The sequence below is a fragment of the Trichosurus vulpecula genome, chromosome 5 (genome assembly GCF_011100635.1).
Source record: "Trichosurus vulpecula isolate mTriVul1 chromosome 5, mTriVul1.pri, whole genome shotgun sequence".
Classification (NCBI taxonomy): domain Eukaryota; kingdom Metazoa; phylum Chordata; class Mammalia; order Diprotodontia; family Phalangeridae; genus Trichosurus; species Trichosurus vulpecula.
This window is the reverse complement of record NC_050577.1, coordinates 273,091,423-273,110,868: the sequence shown is the minus strand read 5'-3', so window position 1 is coordinate 273,110,868 and position 19,446 is coordinate 273,091,423. Positions and strand designations below refer to the sequence as shown.

At 51.1% G+C, this 19,446-nt stretch overlaps 1 protein-coding gene across 2 annotated transcripts; it reads left to right on the top strand.

Annotated features, from left to right (window-relative positions):
- Positions 1-6,270: 6,270 nt before the first annotated feature.
- ATG101 (autophagy related 101) lies at positions 6,271-17,502 on the top strand. Of its 2 annotated transcripts, none has more exons than XM_036762120.1 (3): positions 6,271-6,308; positions 12,857-13,157; positions 16,550-17,502. In XM_036762120.1, the coding sequence occupies exons 2-3, from the start codon at positions 12,906-12,908 to the stop codon at positions 16,952-16,954; spliced, it is 657 nt and encodes a 218-aa protein (XP_036618015.1). In that variant the 5' UTR covers positions 6,271-6,308; positions 12,857-12,905; the 3' UTR covers positions 16,955-17,502. The 2 variants fall into 2 exon arrangements, with proteins under 2 accessions (XP_036618015.1, XP_036618017.1); XM_036762122.1 differs by lacking the exon at positions 6,271-6,308 and adding an exon at positions 6,472-6,717.
- The last annotated feature ends 1,944 nt before the right edge of the window (positions 17,503-19,446 follow it).

Genomic DNA, 19,446 nt, shown 5'->3' with positions numbered 1-19,446 from the left:
AGGGAGGGAAGAGAAGGGAAGGTTTTCCTCTGATTGTTCTGAGTCCCAGTCCCCAGGGGTGAGAACAGGGAAGGATACTGGAGTCTTCAGTTCCAAGGGAGTGAGAGCCCTGCCAGAGTGGGCCTAGAGAGGAGTCTTTGCCCTCAAAGGTGACCTAGTTCAGCCACTCCATGTTACTGAAAAGGAAACTGATGCCCCGAGAGGTGGTGATGTACCCAAAGTGGAACAGCAAGTTTGGATGGATCAGGGCCATAGATTGCATCCAATCCATCCATCTCTCTCTAGAACTCCCAGGTTTAGGAAGAGGATGAAACTACAGTTTGACCCTGGTTGGGAAAGATAACTCAATTTTTCTTCAGATTCTCTGGTAGAGGAAGGCCTGGGGTGGTGAAAAACCCCCAGAAGGGGTGGAGTGGCTCCTAAACTGTATTGGTCAGCAAAGCAGCGGGGCCAGGGAAGTCCCAAGCTTTACTACCAGGCTTCAGTGACCTTTTCTCGGGGAGCTCTCCACTCCAGTTGCCTTGGTCAGACAATATCATGAGTTCCTCTTCTGCAGTCAGTTTCAGAGGTCTTGCTGTCTATTTCCCTGCTGGCCATTGGATGGTAGAGCTGAAAAGAGGTCTTTTGATACCATTTGGTCTAACCCTCTCATTCTACAAGAAGGAAATTAAGTCCTAGATAAGGCAGTGGAGAGAGTAAGTAACATGGTTATTGAGTAGCAATTGGAATTCCAACCCCAGTCTTCTGATTCTAAAGCTAGGACTTGAGTAGATAACCCTACTTCCCCTGCCTTGGGCCAGACATACAGAGCCTAGGAAGAGGTTTCCTTCCAGGCATCTCTAAAAAGAATTTAAGAAGAATGTCTCAGTCCTTAGGAGTATTGGAAAATAGGGGGCTGGGAAATGAGTTGAAAGACCTGAGTTCAAATCCTAGATCTGACACTTTGTGAAAGTGGGCATTTCACCCTCTGAGATGGGGATAATATATTATCAAGGGACTGAAAGGTGTTTTGTAGCATCTGGATATATGAGCCATTATCATCCTCATTGCATAGAGATCTCCAAGCACTCTAAGCACAGGAGATGGGTAAGAAGACTTGGGGAGCTAGAAGGCCTCCATGGACTACTAGCTGTGCCCATCTCTGGGAGCAAGTGGTTCCCTGAGCCCTGCCCTTTGCTCCCCCCTCCCCATTCCAAGGCCCCAAGAGCCCCCAGGGCCCTTTCCTTTCTTTTCCACTCAGCAACTGGAAGAACGGGCCTTGGAGTCTCCATCCTGGCCTGGGAGGGGGAACAACAGGGCATTGAGTGGTGGGGCCCTACACACAATAGCCGTTCTGTCCCCTTCGGCCTGTTTCCTACAGGGACAATAGTCAAAGGGCTGGTGACGTGGGGAGAGATCGGAATCCCAGGCGGGATTTTCCAAGCCTTCAATGGTGGCTGTTTGTCTCCACTGGTCCCAGGGACCCAGGAAACCCACCCCCACCCTACCCCTTCTTGATTTGTTCCCCCCGAAGCTCTGGGGCCCCTGCTCCCACCCACGCTGGGCAGCATGCCCAGGGCTGCTCTGCCCTGGAGGTGCCAAGCAGGGTGTGTCATGGGGCTCAGGGCAATAACAGGAGGGTGATCAGAGTGGGGAAGATTGGGATGAGAGCTCTGGGCTCTCTTTGGGGTACAGGGACTGTCTTCTTATCTGTTTGGTCCTGGAAGAAAGAGTCCCCATGAGGAGGGGTAACCACAGGGGATTTCTCCTTGACTGGAGGAAGCTTGGCCCAGCTTGTAGGATGGGAACAAAAGCAAGCACTACATGTACCGTAATTGTAGCTTCTCTTTATATGAGGTTTTGTTTATAGCTCACTTTCCTCTCGGAATCCCTGGTTTCCTTCTCAAGACTTTCAGCTCAGGCTGATGCCTAGCACAGTTCTCGGACATAGTTTGTGCTTAGTAAATGCCTGCAGAATTGACAGAGCCTCCCTGCTGCCAGGACGCTCCCTCGCTGAGCTAACTCAGAGTCTCTACTGCACACGTACTTATACATGGACTTGTTTTCTCCCCTGTAAGCTCCTTGAAGACAGGCATTGTTTTTACTGTTGTCTTCGTCCATCTATGGATGAGTGCCTGGTTGTAGGAGGTACTTCCCAGATGGTTGATTGATGAATGGATGAGAGGCTTCATAGTACAAGGATGTACTGGAAAGAGCTCTGGATTTGCAATCAAAGGGTCTGGGTTCAAATCCCAGATCTACCTCTTACCCCCTCTATGCCCTTGGGTAAGTTAATTCCCCTCTCAGTTTCCTCATCCATAAAATTGTGCATGCACTGAAGATTGTAGAATTTAGAGTTTGAAGTGACATTTTGACCTTTAGATAGAGGAGAAAAAGAGAAGGGAATAAGCATTTATTAAGCACCTACTATGTGCCAAGCACTTAACAAATAATCTTGTTTGATTCTCACAAACAATCCTATGAGGGAGATGCTATTATCGTCCTCTATTTTACAGTTGAGGAAACTGAGGCAGACAGCAATTAAGTGACTTGTCCAGGATCACACAGCTAATGAATGTCTGAGGCTGGATTTGAACTCTGGTTTTCCTGGCTAGAGGTGGGGGCAGTAAGAGAGAGAGGGGGAGAGAGAGAAGTGGGGGAGAGAGAGAGAAAAAAGAGAGGGAGGGAGACACACAGAGAGAGAGAGAGAGATTGGAGGGAATAAGAGATAAGATCTCTGCTGCAAGGTCAGTTCCCAGTTGCTGGCACTGCCAGGGCCAATACCCGCCCAGGATCATAAATCAAGCTGGGCTGTTCAGGGATGGCATTTGGGCTTGGGTCAGGGTAGGCAGAGCCCTCTGGAGACATGCTGTGTTAGCAAAAAGCAATGTCCAGCACTGAGCCAAGAAGGTAGAGGTACTGACTATCACTCAACCTCTGAAGGAAGAAGTGCCCATTGGGGAATCCCACGGCCTGGGTAGATTTGTCAGCCCACAAACCAGATTATGCCCCCATGGTTCTAATGGAGAGTTTCATGAAGAAGAAACCCTCAAATATTCAGAGTCCTTCAGACCCTACCTCTACTCCTGGGCCCAGACACATAGATACTCCCCAGCTCCTTCCTCCCCCCAAAAATAGGGATGTGAAAGATTCCTCTCACCCAGGGGTAAAGATACAAAGCCACCTCCAAAAAGCTGGACAGACACCCCTTCTCTAGAAGCCTGCCCTTCCCCCACCCCAAGGGGCCGGACATATAGACCCTCCTTCCCGAGACCTCCCCAGAGGGGCCTGGGCCTTGTCCAGTTACTGGGGTGGCCTAAAGAGCTGTGGGCTGGGCGTCAGTTTCTCACGCTCTCCTGCTCCCTTCCCTGCCTCACCATTTCCTCTGCCGCTTGGGGTGGGGGTGGGGGGGGAAGGAGGTGGGGCAGCAGCTCAGTGACATCAGAAGGAGGGGGGCGGAGTGTTCCAAAGCAAAAAAGCCTCAAGAGGCCACCCCCGCACCTTAGGACCAATGCTTGCCTGCACTGAGTGCATAGAGAGGGGGGGCTCCCTAGGGTATGACAACCCCAGGAGCAGGGTTCTGGCTGACTCTTAGCAACACCCAGAGCCTGACATCACCCCTACTCCCCACCCCACATTGTTGCTGCTGGGGACTGAGTCACTGACCCCTGCAGGAATCAGGGGCACTGACGCCACCGATGTGGTCAGCAGAGGAGCAAGGACTCTAGGGCAGGCCCAAGGTTTCCAATGGGTTGGACTTAGGGGATTGGCCCTGCCTTGGAAGGGAGGGGAGGGGAGGCCAACTAGGGTCACTTTCATCATATCTACAGCTGTGAAATGCAGCTTTTTAGTCTGCGCTTCAAGGCTCCTCCAAATCCCACTTCCCCATCTCTTTAGCTTCTGTGCTCCAGCCTGTCAAACTTGCCCCTCTCCCTCCCTCGATCTCTTTTCTCTCCTGCCTGGGATACCCTGAGCTCCTCTGCTCCCCCAGCCCCCTTTCCCTCACCCCAGCCCTGTCCCTCCCTTCCTTCCTCATCCTGTTCCATGTTCCCCTCCTCCGACACTTCCTTGACTGAATAAACCCCTTCAACTCCACCCCTCTCCATCTCAAGGCTACATCCATCCAAGTCCTTTTCTGTCTTTTTAGCTTGGTGTCTGTGTACTGGGCATCTTTTCCCTCTTCTCCTTATAATGAAAGCTCCCTGAGGGAGCCCTTTGCCTCTTTTCCCTCTGGACGTACCACCCTACACTTTTAGTACCTAGGACAGGGCACTTGGGGAGGTGGCGTTGGGGTGGGGTGGGGAGAGAGTGAGTAGAGGGGATGGGGAGGAGATGAGGGCTTTAAGGCTGGGGCAGTGCTGCTCAGCCTGGCAAGGGGAGAGTAGGACGGATAGAGATAGAGAAGAGTGGGCAAATCCTCCTCTCTACCCCATCCGCGCTCCCAGGGACTGTGGTATGGACCCTCTCTTACAGGGCCAGATAGGTCCTCATTTTTCCATCCTGGATTTAGGGTAGGCAGAGCAAGTAGTATAAACTCTGCTCTCTCTCTCTCTCTCTGTCTCTCTCTCTCTGTCTGTCTCTGTCTCTCTGTCTCTCTGTCTCTCTCTCTCTCTCTCTCTCTCTCTCTCTCTCTCTCTCTCTCTCTCTCTCTCTCGTGTGTGTGTGTGTGTGTGTGTGTGTGTGTGTGTGTGTGTGTGTGTGTGTGTTGGAGGAGAACTTGGCTTGCTCACACCCAGACCTCCCGGAGTTGTCCCCAGCACCTCCTCCAGCTCTCCAGGGGCTGGTCAGGCCGGTTCCAGATACCTTCAGCCTGGCTCTTTCCCCTTAGCCCCTGCTCCTTCCTCTCAGTATTTCCTTCCTTCCTCCTTTCTCTTTGTCTGTCAATTGCCAGGAGAAGGCAAGCAGTCAGCTCCTTGGCCCTCCTCTACACCGCCCCCCTCGATGGCCCTGTGCCGCTCCCCTCACTCAGCCTCTGAGTGCCTGCACCCAGAGATAGACCTATAGACAGCTGGATAAATAAGGAGGGATGGAGTGGGGGTGGTGGTAATCTGAGAAAGCTTCCTGGAGGAGCAGAATGGGAGAGAGGAAAATCTGATGACTGTGAAGGAAAGGGTTCCACCAGTAGAATAAGAATCAAGAGTTATCTGTTTAACATCCCATTAATTATCTATTTTGTGTCGGGGACTGGGAAGACAAAAATGAAAGCAGATGAACCCCACACTCTAAAAGAGTTTAGGGTCTAGAGTCATCAAACATTCATTGAGACCTGGATCCATCGTAGTTGGAGTGGAGGGTGGTGGAGAGAAAGAGAGAGGAAGAGAGTAAAGTGAAGGATTTGTTCTAGAATCAGTCAATCAATAGAAATTGATTAGGCACTCAGGTCCCTTTCAGCTGGATGTCCTGGGATCCCAGGATTCGTTCACCTACATTTCCTGATAGGAACCTTACAAAAACCCTCCAAAGTAGGCAGGGTGAGGATCCTGTTTATTTTTACAGATGAAAAAAACTGACTTTGCTCTAAGTCACAGAACAAAATCAAGGGCTGTGACCTGTAGCCTCCCATAAAAATCTTTACATCATTCGTCCTAGCAGCAACCTGGTCTTCGTTATCTTGGGAGTGTGAGAAAGAGGAGGCTCAGAGACGGCTAGGGACTAAACCAATGTGACACAGCACCCCACAGGGGCGGGGCTAATGGAACAACGCAGATCTTCCAACGACGTTCAAGGGCTCCTTTACGGATTATTCCCCCGTGGGGAAATGTAGCCTTATCCTTAGGGTTACTCTCGATCCTCCCTCCGATCCGGCCCAGGGTACCCTCAGTCCTCCTACGATCCGAACACGTGTTTATGGCAGGATCTAAAGGCCACGTCTCGAAGCTGCAGTACTGACTCCGGTGAGTCCCCCAACCCAGGGGGCGACGGAGAGCTCTTGTCCTTCTGTCCCTCCGCTCCCCATCTCTCTATGCCGGAAGTTAGACTGCTCTTTCCAAAGCACAACAGCATCTCAGTGGTGGGGAGGGAATGGAGCCCTGCAAAAGAGGGGGTGGATTTCTCGGGGTCCAATCTCAGAAAGAGATGAACGGCAAAGAAAGAAGGATCTTCTACTCCAGAGAAAGAATCATACATTATACATCATATAGTGATAATCAGTTATTAAAGAAGCCTTTTCTAATGTTTAGGCGAAACAGAGATATGCGCCTCTCCTTCCACCCCTCCCCCGGGGAAGAGAGCGAATGATGGAACAGGCCTCAGACCTCTGACTCTGGGGGCGGATGGTAGAGTCCTCAGGCTCCTCCCCCCAGGGCAGTTGGATGGTCTCGTCCGGAGCGGTGAGTGCGGTTCTTGGGCCTAGGCTGGCGGGGGTTCTGCTGCCCCTGCCCCCGGCCTCAGTGCGCCTGCGCCGCTCCCCAGGTGCTGGGGCGCCCCGCGTGGTGGGACCCTCCCCCCCCGGGCCTGGCCGGGCGGGGCAGGGGCCTCGGGGCACGGGCGGGCGTCTGGGCTTCGGCGAGTGGGCAGAGCGGGCAGACCACGGAGCCATCCCGCAGGCGTCCCTCTGTCTGCGGGGCCAACCGATCTAGCCCGGCTCGACGTCCTCTTGCGGGGCGGTGCCCCCGACGGTCCCGCCCGCGCTTTCGGGGAGGACGCCTGGGGCCGAGGATGCACCGGCAGGACTGAGGTGCCTTCAGCCCCCGGGCCACCCGTTGCCCCAACCGCCCCTGCCCCGGCATCCGGGACAAGGTAGGGAGGGCCCCCCGGAGCCAGCCTTGGGGGCGGCCGGCGGCTACGGTGCCAGGGGCACGGGAGTGGGCCGCTCCGGGCCTCAGCTTGTTCATCTGTGAAATGGGAGGGCGTCGAGCCCTTGGACCAGACGTGACCCCTCCCAGCTCGGCCTCTGCCGTCACGCGCTAATTTTATTTCTCCGAAATATGCGCCAAAATGTTTATGTCACCACTATTTGTGGTAGCGGACCAACGTGGGCACTTTGGCTCAGCACAGGCCTGGCACACAGTAGGCGCTTAATGCTCATTGAATTGAATTGTGGCAGCAGACCCCCGAGCATCCACTTTGGGAGGGAGGTCGCACCTTGTTTCCAAGTAGATGCCCATGGGTTGTCTCAGAACTGTGGCGGATGAAGTCATAGCTTTGATTCCAAGTCCGTGTTCTTGCCCCGGACATGGCGGTGTTCGGTGCATGTTTGTAAAGCGCTTGCCTCAGGATCTCCTAAGGGGAGGCCAGCAGTGCAAATTGGCGTTAACGTCTTTTGGTGGGGGGATTTGGGGGGGGGCGGACCTGGGAGCCTGTAGTAGAAGTACGCTTGGATTTTGGAGTAGGAGGCTTTTCAACCCGAGCTGGGAGGGATCTCAGAGGAAGGATCTCGCCAGATGGTCTGTCACCCCTTGGTTTTGCAGATGAAGAAACTGAGGCCCTAGGGTGGCTGAATGACTTGCCCAAAGTCACCTTGGTAGTAAATATGAGAGAGGGATTCACCCAGGTCCATAGCTATGGCTTTTTCTACTGTACTGTAATCCTCCTGGGCACTCACACTGTAATCGGTGCCCTTGGGGAAGCCTTGTTTTCCAAGGTTGCCCCTTGGCTGTTTGTTATTTTCCTTTTTATTTGAGGCTGAGTCTGTATCTCTATCAGGTGGGAAGTACATCAGCCACTCTTGGTTGCGGTTCCACAGCTGATCACTGTGTGGAATCTTTGACCCACTCTAGGCTATTTTATTTTGCTCCTCTAGGCAGCCTGGGTCCTACTACACCTTCCTTCCTTTCTGGTAAGCTCACCATATTAGTGCTGGGTTTGATTCAGACACCCAATTTGGTTTAGCCCACTTCAGCTCAGAACTGAGCTCTAGGGACCCACCAGGCATGTGCCACCACACCTAGCCCCCTCACCGATTGAGATGTCCTTAGTGCTGGAATACCTTGGCTGTTCAGATCCTGGAGAGCCCAGTCTGAGCTCAAGTGGTCCCCATGCCTTTATTGTGAATCCTAATCCTGGGCAAATGCACTTTTTAATACCTTCTCTTTATAGAGAACATTGGTCTCTGTCTCTCTCTGTTTCTGTCTCAGTCTCTCTCTCTCTGTGTAGGGGGATACAGAGGAAGGATCTAGAAGTCCCTAATTGGAGTGGAGAGATAGGATTCAGAGATGAGTATGTCTAATGGATGGAGCTCTGGCTTAAAAGGATGTGGCTAGAGAAGGCTTTCTGGAAGAAGTATAGAGCTTTTATTTAGAAGGAGGATCAGAACTGGGCTAAAGAGAAAAGGGACTGAGAAAACAAGTATTCTTAGATTGGGATGAAAAGCCTCTGTGAAGGAAAAGACTTAGGAGATCCTGGGGCACAGCTTGGGAGAAGAGCTAAAAGGAGGAAGTAAATTCGTTCAGCAAGCCATTATAGGGTGCCTGCTATGGAGGGGCTTCAGGAGGGAGGAACACAGGTCACAAGGCCTGAGTTCAAGTGCCGTTTACTACCTGTTTGACTTTGAACCCATCACTTAGCATTCTAGGGCCCCAGCTTTTTCTATTTCGGGTAAAATCAAGGTTTGACTAGATGTATTGTAAGATCTCTTCTAGCTTTCCTGAGATAGAGAAGGTACTGAGAATACAGTGACAAAGATGCACTCAGCTTACCTTCTAAAGAGAGAAGAGCAGGTGCCTCTGCAAAGGCAGGGAGGTGGGAAATGGATTGTCCTGTACTGGAAAAAGCAGGTAAGGCCAGTGTGGCTGGTGGGAGTATGAGAGGTGAGGGAGGAGGAAGAGTCAAGGATGGCTGGAAGGCTGGTGGTCCCTTGAAAGAAACAGAGAAATTAGAGAGAGAAACAAGGGTGAGGGGGAGAGAAGGGAAGGAATTCTGATTTTCCTTGTGTCCGTATCAAGTGTGAGATGCCTACAGCATGATGTCCAGTAGGCAGCTGTGTGATGTTGGCACTGGAGCTCAGGGGAGAGGGCTGGATAGGAGCGGGACTGTTTTAGTATTTGTCACTGTGTCCCCATCACCAAGCACAGGGCCTGACACATAGCAGATGCTTAATGAAATGCTCGTTGATTACTTATCTGGGTAGAATTGACTCCATGGACGCCGATAAGAGCACCAAGAGAGGCGCATAGGGAGAAAAAAGACACGAACAGAGGCCAGATCCTTGATGGACCTTAATGTTAGAGGGCACAGTATGATGATAAGACTGAGAGGGATGGGTGAAACAGGGAGGAGGAGAACCTGGAGGGAACCGTGCCAGAAAAACCCAGGGCGGAGCTGAGTGTCCAGGAGGAGGGCTTAGGTAATTAGGCTACATTATTAAGTGCCTTCTGTCTCCCGTGTGCTAGTTACTGGGGATACAAAGACCAACATGAAATAGTTCTGCCCTCAGGGAGCTCACAGGGGAGATGACATAAACATATGTGTACAAAGTAAATATAGGTTAATTGGGAGGGAGGTGAGAGACCTAGCTCTCAAGGGAATCAGGAATGACTTCTTGTAGAAGGTGGTATTGGAGCTGAGTTTTGAGACGGGAGGGAAAGGAGCTCCAGGTGTGAGAATCAGTAAGGCCGGTCTGATGGCACTCTAGAGTGCATGAAGGGGAGTAAGGCCAGAAAGGTGGCTTGGGGCCAGGCTACGAAAATACTTAAATACTAAACAGAAGAGTTTATATTTCGACCTTGAGGTAATAGGGAACCATTGCAGTTGAGAGAGAGAGAGAGAGAGAGAGAGAATGAATGTGTGTGTGTGTGTATATGTAGGGAGTGGGGTGGGGAGGTGGTGTTATACGGTCAGACCCATGCTTCAGAAAAATCATTTTGTCTCTTTGGAGGAGGATTGGAATTAGAGGATTGGAGACTTGAAGTGGAGAGACTAGTTAGGTTATTTCCATAGTCTAGGTAAGAGAAGATAAGGGCCAGGGTGGCCACTATGTGAGTAGAGAAAAGGGGACAGCTGTTGTGGAAGTAGAAATAGTAAGATTTGGTCGCTGAAGTGTGAGGTAAGGAAGAGGAAGGAGCTTAGGATAATGCCCAGGTTTCCAAACTGGGTGTCTGGAAAGATGGGTAGTGCTCTGGATAGAAATAGGGAAGTCCAGAAGAGGGTGGATGTTGGGGAAAAGATAAAACATTCAATTTGGTTTGAGACATCTGTGAAATGCCCAGTGGTCATCTGGTGATATGGGACAGGAGAACTAGAGCTCATGAGAGAGCCTAAGGGTGTGTGTGTGTGTGTGTGTATTTGTATTTGTGTGTGATCTGCATAGCAATAATGATTCAACCCATGAGAACATACAGAGAGAAAAGTGGCTGGGCAAAGCCCTTGGGGAGACCAGCAGAGAGGTCCAGAGGGTGAAGATGAGGATTTAGAAATGAAGAAGTGGTTAGTAACCATGGAGTGAGCCATTGAGGTTAATTCCTGAGGTCAGAAGCTCGATTGGGATGGATTTAGAAGTGAGTCAGTGAAAAAGAAGTGAAGACAATGAGTATAGACGGCTTTTTCTAAGTTTGACTGTCCTGGGGAGAAAATAGAGGCCAGTAGTTTGAGGGCATGGTAGGGTCAAGCGAAGGTTTTTAAAAGGTGGAGGATTCTTGGACATGTTTATAGGGACCAAGGAAGGGAGTTAGAGATAGATTGAAGATGAGAGGAGGGTAACTGAAAGTGGAGGCTGCCAAGGGAGATGGGACCAAGGGCAAAAGTAGAGGGGATGGCCTTGGCGAAGGCCACTCTTCTTCAGAAACTGTGGCAAAAGATGAAAAACTCGAGGGTATTTTCAGTGGAGTACTGGGGAGAGGTGGGTCATTAGAAACAGCTTCTATCCTCTCAGGAAAATTTGAGGCCATGCCCTCTACTGAGAGCCAGGACAAGACATAGGAATGGGAGGCTCGAAAGAAGATATGGCTGGAAAATCCACTGTGGACAGTAGGCTACGGAGTCAGTCAGGGAAAAATGAAAGGACTGCCAGGCAGCGATAAGGGCCGAGTATGAGGCCTCTCAGTTTGTAGTGAACTCAGCATGGTCTGTGACTTCTTTCATTATGTGGGGGGCTGATGGGGGAGAAGAGAAGGTCATGTGGGTGTGGGAGGCAGGGAGGCAACCAGGAACATCTTGGGGAAGACTTTTGAAATCCTGGGTGAGAAATTGACGTTTGCAGACATTCACCATTGTTCACTCAGCAAACATGTTAAGTTCCAGTTCTTTGCAGTGAATTGGGGGAAGGTATTTAAGAGACGGTCCCTGCCCGCAAGAGTGATAGATTTCATAGGAGTTGGAGCTGGAAAGAATGGTAGAGACAATCCTGTCTTGCCTCTATTTTATTCCTGAGGAAGCTCGGGCCTGCCCTGGGTGGATCAGTGATTTGCCCAAGCCTCTTGGGCCCCAAGGTCAGACAGGTATATTGGAGTTAAATTCATGTCATCTGACTCCATAGCCACTGCTTTCCCCCTGCTACCATGCCTGGATTGGGCAGATTGGTTTTTTTACTGGGAGTTTAGGCACCAGGGAGGATAGGCTTTCCTCATCTTTGGCCTTTGAGTTGAGGGTGACCAAGCTGAGGGAGCAGTAGAAGGGAAAAAGCTGGCCAGGCCCAGGCACTTGGGACCCAGGAAGCAGCTGCCTGGAAGCTCTGGGGGTTGCCCTGGCCATGTACTTCCCAAGCCATGGACGTGGAACTGAATGACCTCAAAGACTCAGATTGATGAGAAGTTGATGGCAGGAGCTATTAGGAGGCCCACTGCTTCTCTTCTTCCCCCCATCTCCTTCTGAAGGATCATTAATCAGTCATAAGTCAAAAATGTCTATTGAGGGCTTGCTTTATGCAAAATCAGTGTTGCAGGAGCCCCAGGGGGTGGTGGAGACACGTATTACCTGCTATGGGAGAGGAACAAGCCAATACCAGGGGCCTGGGGGACTAGAAAAGGAAGAGGCTGGTCCTGTGGCAAGAATAAAAGACAAAATTGGGCACCCAAGTTTTTCTTTGGTGGCCTCGGGATAGTAAAAGAAGGCCTCTCGCCCACTGAGCGGCTCCTCTGAGGAGTCTTGGACAGATGGGGATGAGCCTGTCCAGAAGGAGTGCAGTGTGGTTTGGCTTTGTAGTGTCTGGGGGATGCCCACATGGATGAGGGCTCCACTGCCTTCTACCTCAGCTCTATTGCTGTTGATGGGAAGCCTGCCTTCATCTAGCTGTACTCATGTTAATGTGGACACTCCCCTGTTACACTGAATCCCCCTTGTAGATTGTGAACTCTTGGAGAGCAAGGTAGCTGGGTGATGCAGTGGATAGAGTGCTGGGCCTGGAGTCAGGAAGACTCATCTTTTTGAATTCAAATCTGGCCTCAGACACTAGCTGCGTGACTCTGGGCAAGGCACTTAACCCTGTTTGCCTCAGTTTCCTCATGTGTAAAATGAGCTGGAGAAGGAAATAGCAAACCCCCCCAGCATCTTTGCCAGGAAAACCCCAAATGGGGTCATGGAGAGTCAGACGTGACTGAACAACAACAGAGGGTAGGGGCTGCTTTCTGTTTCTGCCATGTATCTGGGGCCTTGCACAGCACCTTTCTTTGCATGCAGTAGTATGGCTTAATAAACACATGCTGGATTGGACCCATTCAGATGTGTATGCAGTATGTATATGTGGGTCACTGCTGCAGCGGGATGAAAAAAGACTCTCCCAGTTAGAGAGGCAAGACATATACACAGGAAGAAGTAACCTACGATCCATGGGGGTAGGGGGCTGATTAGTGGAGAAGTGAGATGCAGACAGTGAGGGCCACAGGAATTGTGATGGAATGGGTAGGGGACAGTTGGGGAAGGCTTTGGGGAGGGTCTGTGGGCAGCATCAGAAGAAGGTCTGTCAACTTGGAGTCCTCACTGTGTCTGGCTATGACTTTTCCCCCAGAGCCAGACAGCCCCCTGCCAGGTTGGTGGGAGCAGCCAGCGGCCGGGGGATGAACTGCCGGGCCGAGGTCCTGGAGGTGTCCGTGGAGGGGCGGCAGGTGGAGGAGGCCCTGCTGGCGGTGCTGCACACCGTGCTTCTGCACCGGAGCACCGGCAAGTTCCACTACAAGAAGGAGGGCACTTACTCCATCGGCACTGTGGGCACCCAGGACATTGACTGCGACTTCATCGACTTCACTTACGTGCGTGTCTCCTCTGAGGAGCTGGACCGGGCCCTGCGAAAGGTCGTCGGGGAGTTCAAGGTGGGACAGCAGCCAGAGATGGGCTTTTCCCCTCTGCCCTCACAGCTGTCCATCATCACTTATCCATTTGGGTTCTGATGTTTGGGCTTGTACCACCTTTTTCTGTCCAACAAAGACCCATCTCTGCCTTTTGATGTTCCTCATGTTCATAGCATCTTGCAGGGTCCTTGTACCAAGTCCTTCATCTTCCTCTTCCTTTGTAGTTTATAACCATTTCTTTCCTGAGCTGAACCGTTTTTTAAAAAGTCACACCTAAGGGCAGCTAGGTGGCACAGTGAATAGAGCACTGGACCTGGAGTCAGGAGGGACCTAAGTTCAAATCCAGCCTCAGACACTTATTAACTGTGTTACCCTAGGCAAATCACTTAGCCCTGATTGCTTCAAAAAAAAAACAAACCCCAAATCCCAAACAACAATAAAAAAAAATCTTCACATCTAGGAAAGGAGGATCCAGAATGAATCTTCTTATTTTTAAGATGGGAAGTTGTGGCCTCTAGGGGTCATGTGATTGCCTCGTAGTCATCCCGGGTGTCAGGTGGGAGCCACAGGCCATTGACTTTGGTAATTCATTCCGTTTCGGCCTCTCAGAACTGATCCTGAGGGTCCCTTTGCTTGGCCCTTCGGCTTCCTCTTTTACTCCTTATTAACCTTTCTGATCCCCCGAGGCTCAGTGGCTTTAGAGAGCAGAGACACTCCGTCCCTGAACCCTTGCCACCTTCTGTGCTGTTGCCACCCTTTCTTGGTGCCAAGTTGAGCGCTCACTCCTCCTTTCCTCCTGTCACGGTGCTAAGAGAGTGGACTTCATAAGGGAAAAGAACAGTTTCCAGGCATGTCAAGAATAGGGCTGTAAGGAATTGAAGGAGTTGTCAGTCTCTACTGGGTGGTGGTTGAGCAATCATAATGTCCTCAGGCTTAGAGAACACTTGTCAGTTTGGAAAGTACCCTCCCTGCCCACAGCCTTGTCCATCGAAGCCCAGTCCAAGGATTGTTATCTTCATTCTCCAGACAAGGAAGCCTGAGTTTAGAGATGGGAAGCAGTTCGCCTGTGGTCCTGTAGTCAGAATTGGAAGCCAGGTATCCTGACTCTCAAGTCCTTTTCCTTAGGCCACACTGCCAGGCCTGAATGATTCCCTTGGCCAGGGCTCTTCCCTCTGACCTCAGACATCTTCACCCAAAAGCTTCCAGATTTGAAATTTGCCCATTTGGACATTTTTGGGTTTAGCATCATTGGATCCTTTGATAGGATCATCTAGTCACTTAACAGGCGAGAAACCTGCGTCTCAGGGAGATTAATGACTCATTCAAGATCAGAGAGCAAGTGAGTAGCAGAGTTGGGATTTAAACTCAGATCCTTTTACTCCTTGGGCAGCTAGATGGCGCAGTGAATAGGGCACCAGGCCTGGAGTCAGGAAGGCCTGAGTTCAAATTTGTCTTCAGACACTTACTAGCTCTGTGACCCTGGGCAAGTCATTTAACCTCTGTTTGCCTTAGTCCACTGGAGAAGGAAATGGCAAACCATGCTAGTATCTTTGCCAAGAAAAGCCCAGATGGGGACACAGAGTCAGACGTGACTGAATGACCACACAGCCTTTTGCTCCAAATCTGGAATTTTTGCTACCACACTACAATTATGGTCCCAGAATCATGCCAGCCAACCAACCAAGAACGCTGCTGTGGCTGATGACCTCTGGGTACTCTGCCAGCAATGGCATCACTAAGAAACCACTTCTTCTTCCTTTTAGGGGAAGAGAAAAATGAAGTCATGAAACATATGATATTACAGCTGGGCCACCACTTGGGTATGGGTGGGAGTGCAAGAATAATGCAGTTGAACAACCAGTTTATCCCCTAGAGACATCCCTAAGACATTCCCTTTTCCTTGCACTCCGATTCTCAGGGCCGTATCTACTTGACCTGCTCCCTACTTTGTCCTATAAGACTTAAACATGTAAATGTCCTCCTTGGAGAGGGAGAGTCAGGAGGGATGAGGAGAAAGTAGAAAAGGCTGAAGTGCATGCTGGGGTGGGGGACGGTTTGACATAGTCAAAATGAGTCAGTTTGATTTCATATGCAAGGGTCCCTGCCTGGATCCTGTTGGGATGTACTCACGCAAACCAAATGGACTGAACCCCTTATGGGTAGCCCTGGTCATAAAAGTGTCTAGGAACTTAGGCCACAGCTCCCCTTGGTCCCCCTGCTCCCCCAGGAGAAGGCAGATCACTTTACAAATGACCAACCAACTGTTGAGGTTCCTCTATAAAGAGATAGGCCGCACAATCCAAATTCACCCATCCCTTTGACTCAACATCTGGGTGGAGTTATAAGCATGATGCATTAATGATGGTAGCCCCTATTAGGGCAACTACATCTATTCCCTGAAGTCTGAGTTAGGATGTGAGGCCTCCTTGGTCAGTAAGTGACCCACTCAAGAATGTGGTTGAGGATCTTTGGCCATCCAGGCAAAGGAGCCCAGAGTGGGGGGTCACCCAGATCCCACAGGGCTGCTGTGTCAGAGAAATTCCTGGAGCAGATGGTCCCAGATGGCTTTCCTGTGGAGAGCAGGGAGGTGGAGCCAGGGAAGGACCGACCAGCGTCGATCCTTCTTTAACCCATGTCTTAAGTGTTTCTCTGGGGCCTTGTAAAATAACCGTTTTAGAAGAGTGGATTTGGAATCCAAGGACCTGGGTTTAAATCCTAGCTTTGCTAATTAATAATTATGACCTTGGGCCGATCACTTAATCTCTCTTGGCCTCAGTTTCATCTCCTGTAAATTGACAACTCTTGGAATAAACGGATATCCAGAGTCCCTTCCAGCTCTAAATCCCGACAGCCTAGGTGAGGCAAAGGAGTTTAAAATGTATCTCGTGGCCAGAGAAGAAATTACTAAGTAAAGGTGGTCTTTGAAGGAAAGGGATAAGAAAAACTCAGAAAACCCTTAGGTTTGCCTGGGGAGCTAGGGAGAATGAAGAATGGAGGAGAGGCCCTACTAGAGAATGTGGAGAGCAGGCTGAGCTTCTAGCTGTCCGTTTGATATTGATACTAGTCTAGGCCTCAGTTTCCTCGTCTGTAAAATGAAGGGGTTGGACTAAACAGCTTTTGGAAATCTCGTCCAGCTCTGACATTCTGTGGTTCTGTGGCAGTGGTGGGGTTGGCTGGAGACTTCCTCTCACCTCCCCGCCCCCCCCCCCCCCCAAAGCCAACTGATGGGGAATGGGGCATCTGCCTGGTCCGTGATAACACTGTAATTCCTTAGTCTTTCTCTGGGCCTCATTCCTTACTCTTCCAAAGAGCTAACGTGGTATGCCCAGGAACTTGCCTGGGGCAAGGGTAGAGCTAGTGGGAGCTGGTATTGGAGCCTTTTGGTCTCATCTCTGTAACCTCTGCCTCCCTAGGATGCCCTTCGGAACTCAGGCGGTGATGGACTAGGGCAGATGTCTTTGGAGTTCTACCAGAAGAAGAAGTCACGGTGGCCGTTTTCTGATGAATGCATCCCGTGGGAGGTGTGGACAGTCAAGGTCCACGTGGTGGCCTTGGCCACAGAGCAGGAGCGACAGATCTGCCGAGAGAAGGTGGGAGAGAAGCTCTGCGAGAAGGTCATCAACATCGTAGAGGTGATGAACCGGCATGAGTACCTGCCCAAGATGCCCACACAATCTGAGGTGGACAACGTGTTTGACACAGGGCTTCGGGATGTACAGCCCTACCTCTACAAGATCTCCTTCCAGATCACAGATGCCTTGGGTACCTCAGTCACCACCACCATGCGGAGGCTCATTAAGGACACGTTGGCCCTCTAGCCTCAAAGGGCCAGGCCAAGGGAAAGGACTGGATGGGAGACTCACTCTCAGTAGCCTTTTGAGGGGCTCTGTGGGCCTCTGAAATGGGGCAACTGCATCTTTTCTCTCCTTGGGGACTTGAATGGGCAAAGTGCATGTAGTGGGGAGCTTCTCTGTGTCCCTGGGGGATATTTGGAAGGTGCTGTGACAGAAATCAGGGGTTATGGTACCTGGGCCAATCAAAGTAGAAGTCAGGCCTCCTGGCCAAGCTTTCTAGGAGCAGCCTGTCATCCTCAGGCCCTTCCTCCTTCCTCAGATTATCTCTTGAATTGAAGCTCCCCTTCCTCCCCATTTTTTTGCTGACAGCAAAGGCTCCCTCCCCATCCCTCTCAAACTGTTGAAGATGTGTTCATCTTCAAGTCCTTACTTGGAACACTATTACTGTCTTTTCAAACCCCTGGTGTGGGAGTCCCTTTCCCCTCATCTTCCTCTTCTGTACAGAAAACACACTAAGGAATAGTGAATAAAAGTTGGAAATGGGAGTTTTGGGGTGACCTACCCCCACCTCAGTCCTGTGCCCTGTGTTCTGTCTTGAGACATGGGTGTAAGTATTCAACCCTAGGATATAGACTTTATCTGAGGCAGGGGGCAGCTCCTGCCCTGTAGCTTTCTATGTCTTCCCCTCTTTGGTCCTGAGGCCACACTGGGCTCTGGGAGGAACTGGGAGTGTGTGTGGCCCAAGACTTGGGGGAGCAGGGGATCTCCTTGTGTTTTCCTGAGATCTGCGAGGGCTCAGTGTCTAGACCAGCCTGATGGGGACTAGAGAGATAGGATTGCTTTCATTCCTCCAGGGGTTTGAGCCCTACAACATTACCCTCAGGACAGATCAGATTATAAGGCTGGAGTGATGCAGACTTCTTCCTGGCTGCACCTGGTACCTCTTTGCCTGTAGTTACTTGGGGACATGTTGAATGGAACATAATGATCACCAAGCTCCTTTTCAGTTCTAAATCTATAATTTGATGATGATATTTGCCTTGGTTCTTTACAGAGAGAGAAAGAGAGGATTGGGTAGGAGACTAACTCTAGGTAGCCTTTTGAGGGGTTCTATGGACCCCAGAAACGGGGCAACCGCATTCATTCTCTTCTTGGGAACTTGAATGGGCAAGATGCACGTGGTAGGGAGCTGCTCTATGTTCCTGGGGGGTATTTGGAAGGAGCTGTGATAAAAATCAGAGAGAGAGAGAGAAAGAAAGAAAGAATCAATGTGGTGTGTGCCAACAGCCAACCTCCCTGTCAAAGCAGAGTTAGGCCTGGAGCAGGCCTCCCTGTGCTCTAGCCTTCTTTCCTTACTGGGCAGCTGAACAGGTGCTCTGCCACTTAGACCTACCAACCAAACTCAAAAGACCAAGTCATTAAAAAAGGGCCATGTTGCCTTCACCCACATCCACAACCTTGGAGCTTCCTGTGCTTAAGACCCTTTTTGCAAAATGTCTATTGGTCAGAATGGTCATCTAATGAAGAAGTGTGGATAGACTAGTAGCAGGACTCCCCACCCCAAATGGAAAAAGCAACTCCAAATGCCATCCCACTATAAGTGGGTTCATGTGTTGAACATTGGTGATTGGCTGTTCCCTGTGCCTTTATCATCTTTTTGGCCTTCAGTTTAGGATCATAGATCAGCGTCCTGCTAGGCCAAGGCCTCTCTCTCACTTTACATGTGGAGAAACTGAGGTCTGGAAAAGTTCAGTGACTTGTCCAGCGTCACACTGAGTAGAGTTTACAAGGATCTCTGGTTCTAAATCCAGCACACTTTTCCCTCTACCTAACCAGGATGACTCTAGGCTGAGACTAGGTTTGAGTGACTGGTACCTGCCTCCTGGAGGGAAGGTTGAGATGGTGAGAATTTTGAAGGGAGACTTCTGGTGGAATGGAAAGTCGAGGAGTGAGGAGAGTTGCATTTGAATTTAGGTTCTTCCATTTACCGCCTCTGGTGCTCGTGACCTGGTGCTTTAGCTGAGGGTCCTTTAGGGTTAGCTGGGGAATTGGAAAGGGGCCTGGTGCAGAAGGTGCCGGCAGAGGAATGATTTCTTCCTGTCCCTTAATCAACGTCCTCGGAGTGGAAGAGGGCTGGGAGTGGAGCTCAGGGGAACCGAATGGTTCCGCCCTCCTCCTCCTCGCCCCTCCCCAGCCGCAGTGGGCAGTCTTGCACACATCTGGCTTTCCTTGCACATCTGCCGGCCGCGGAGGATGAACGGTTCCGAGCCTGGGGAAGCTGTCCCGGGCTCTTGCTGTAATGTGTCGGGGTTGCCCCCGGGGGTGGGGCTGGAGTCTGGGGCTGGGGGTCTTTCGGGGGCGCGGGCCCTGCAGGCTGCGGTGCTGGGGGTCCTCTCCCTGCTTGTGCTGTGCGGGGTTCTCTTCCTGGGCGGGAGCCTGCTTCTCCGGGCAGAGAGCCTGGCAGGTCAGTTGGCCCGGGAGCGGCGCCCGTCCCGGGAGGACGACTGGGGGTGCGG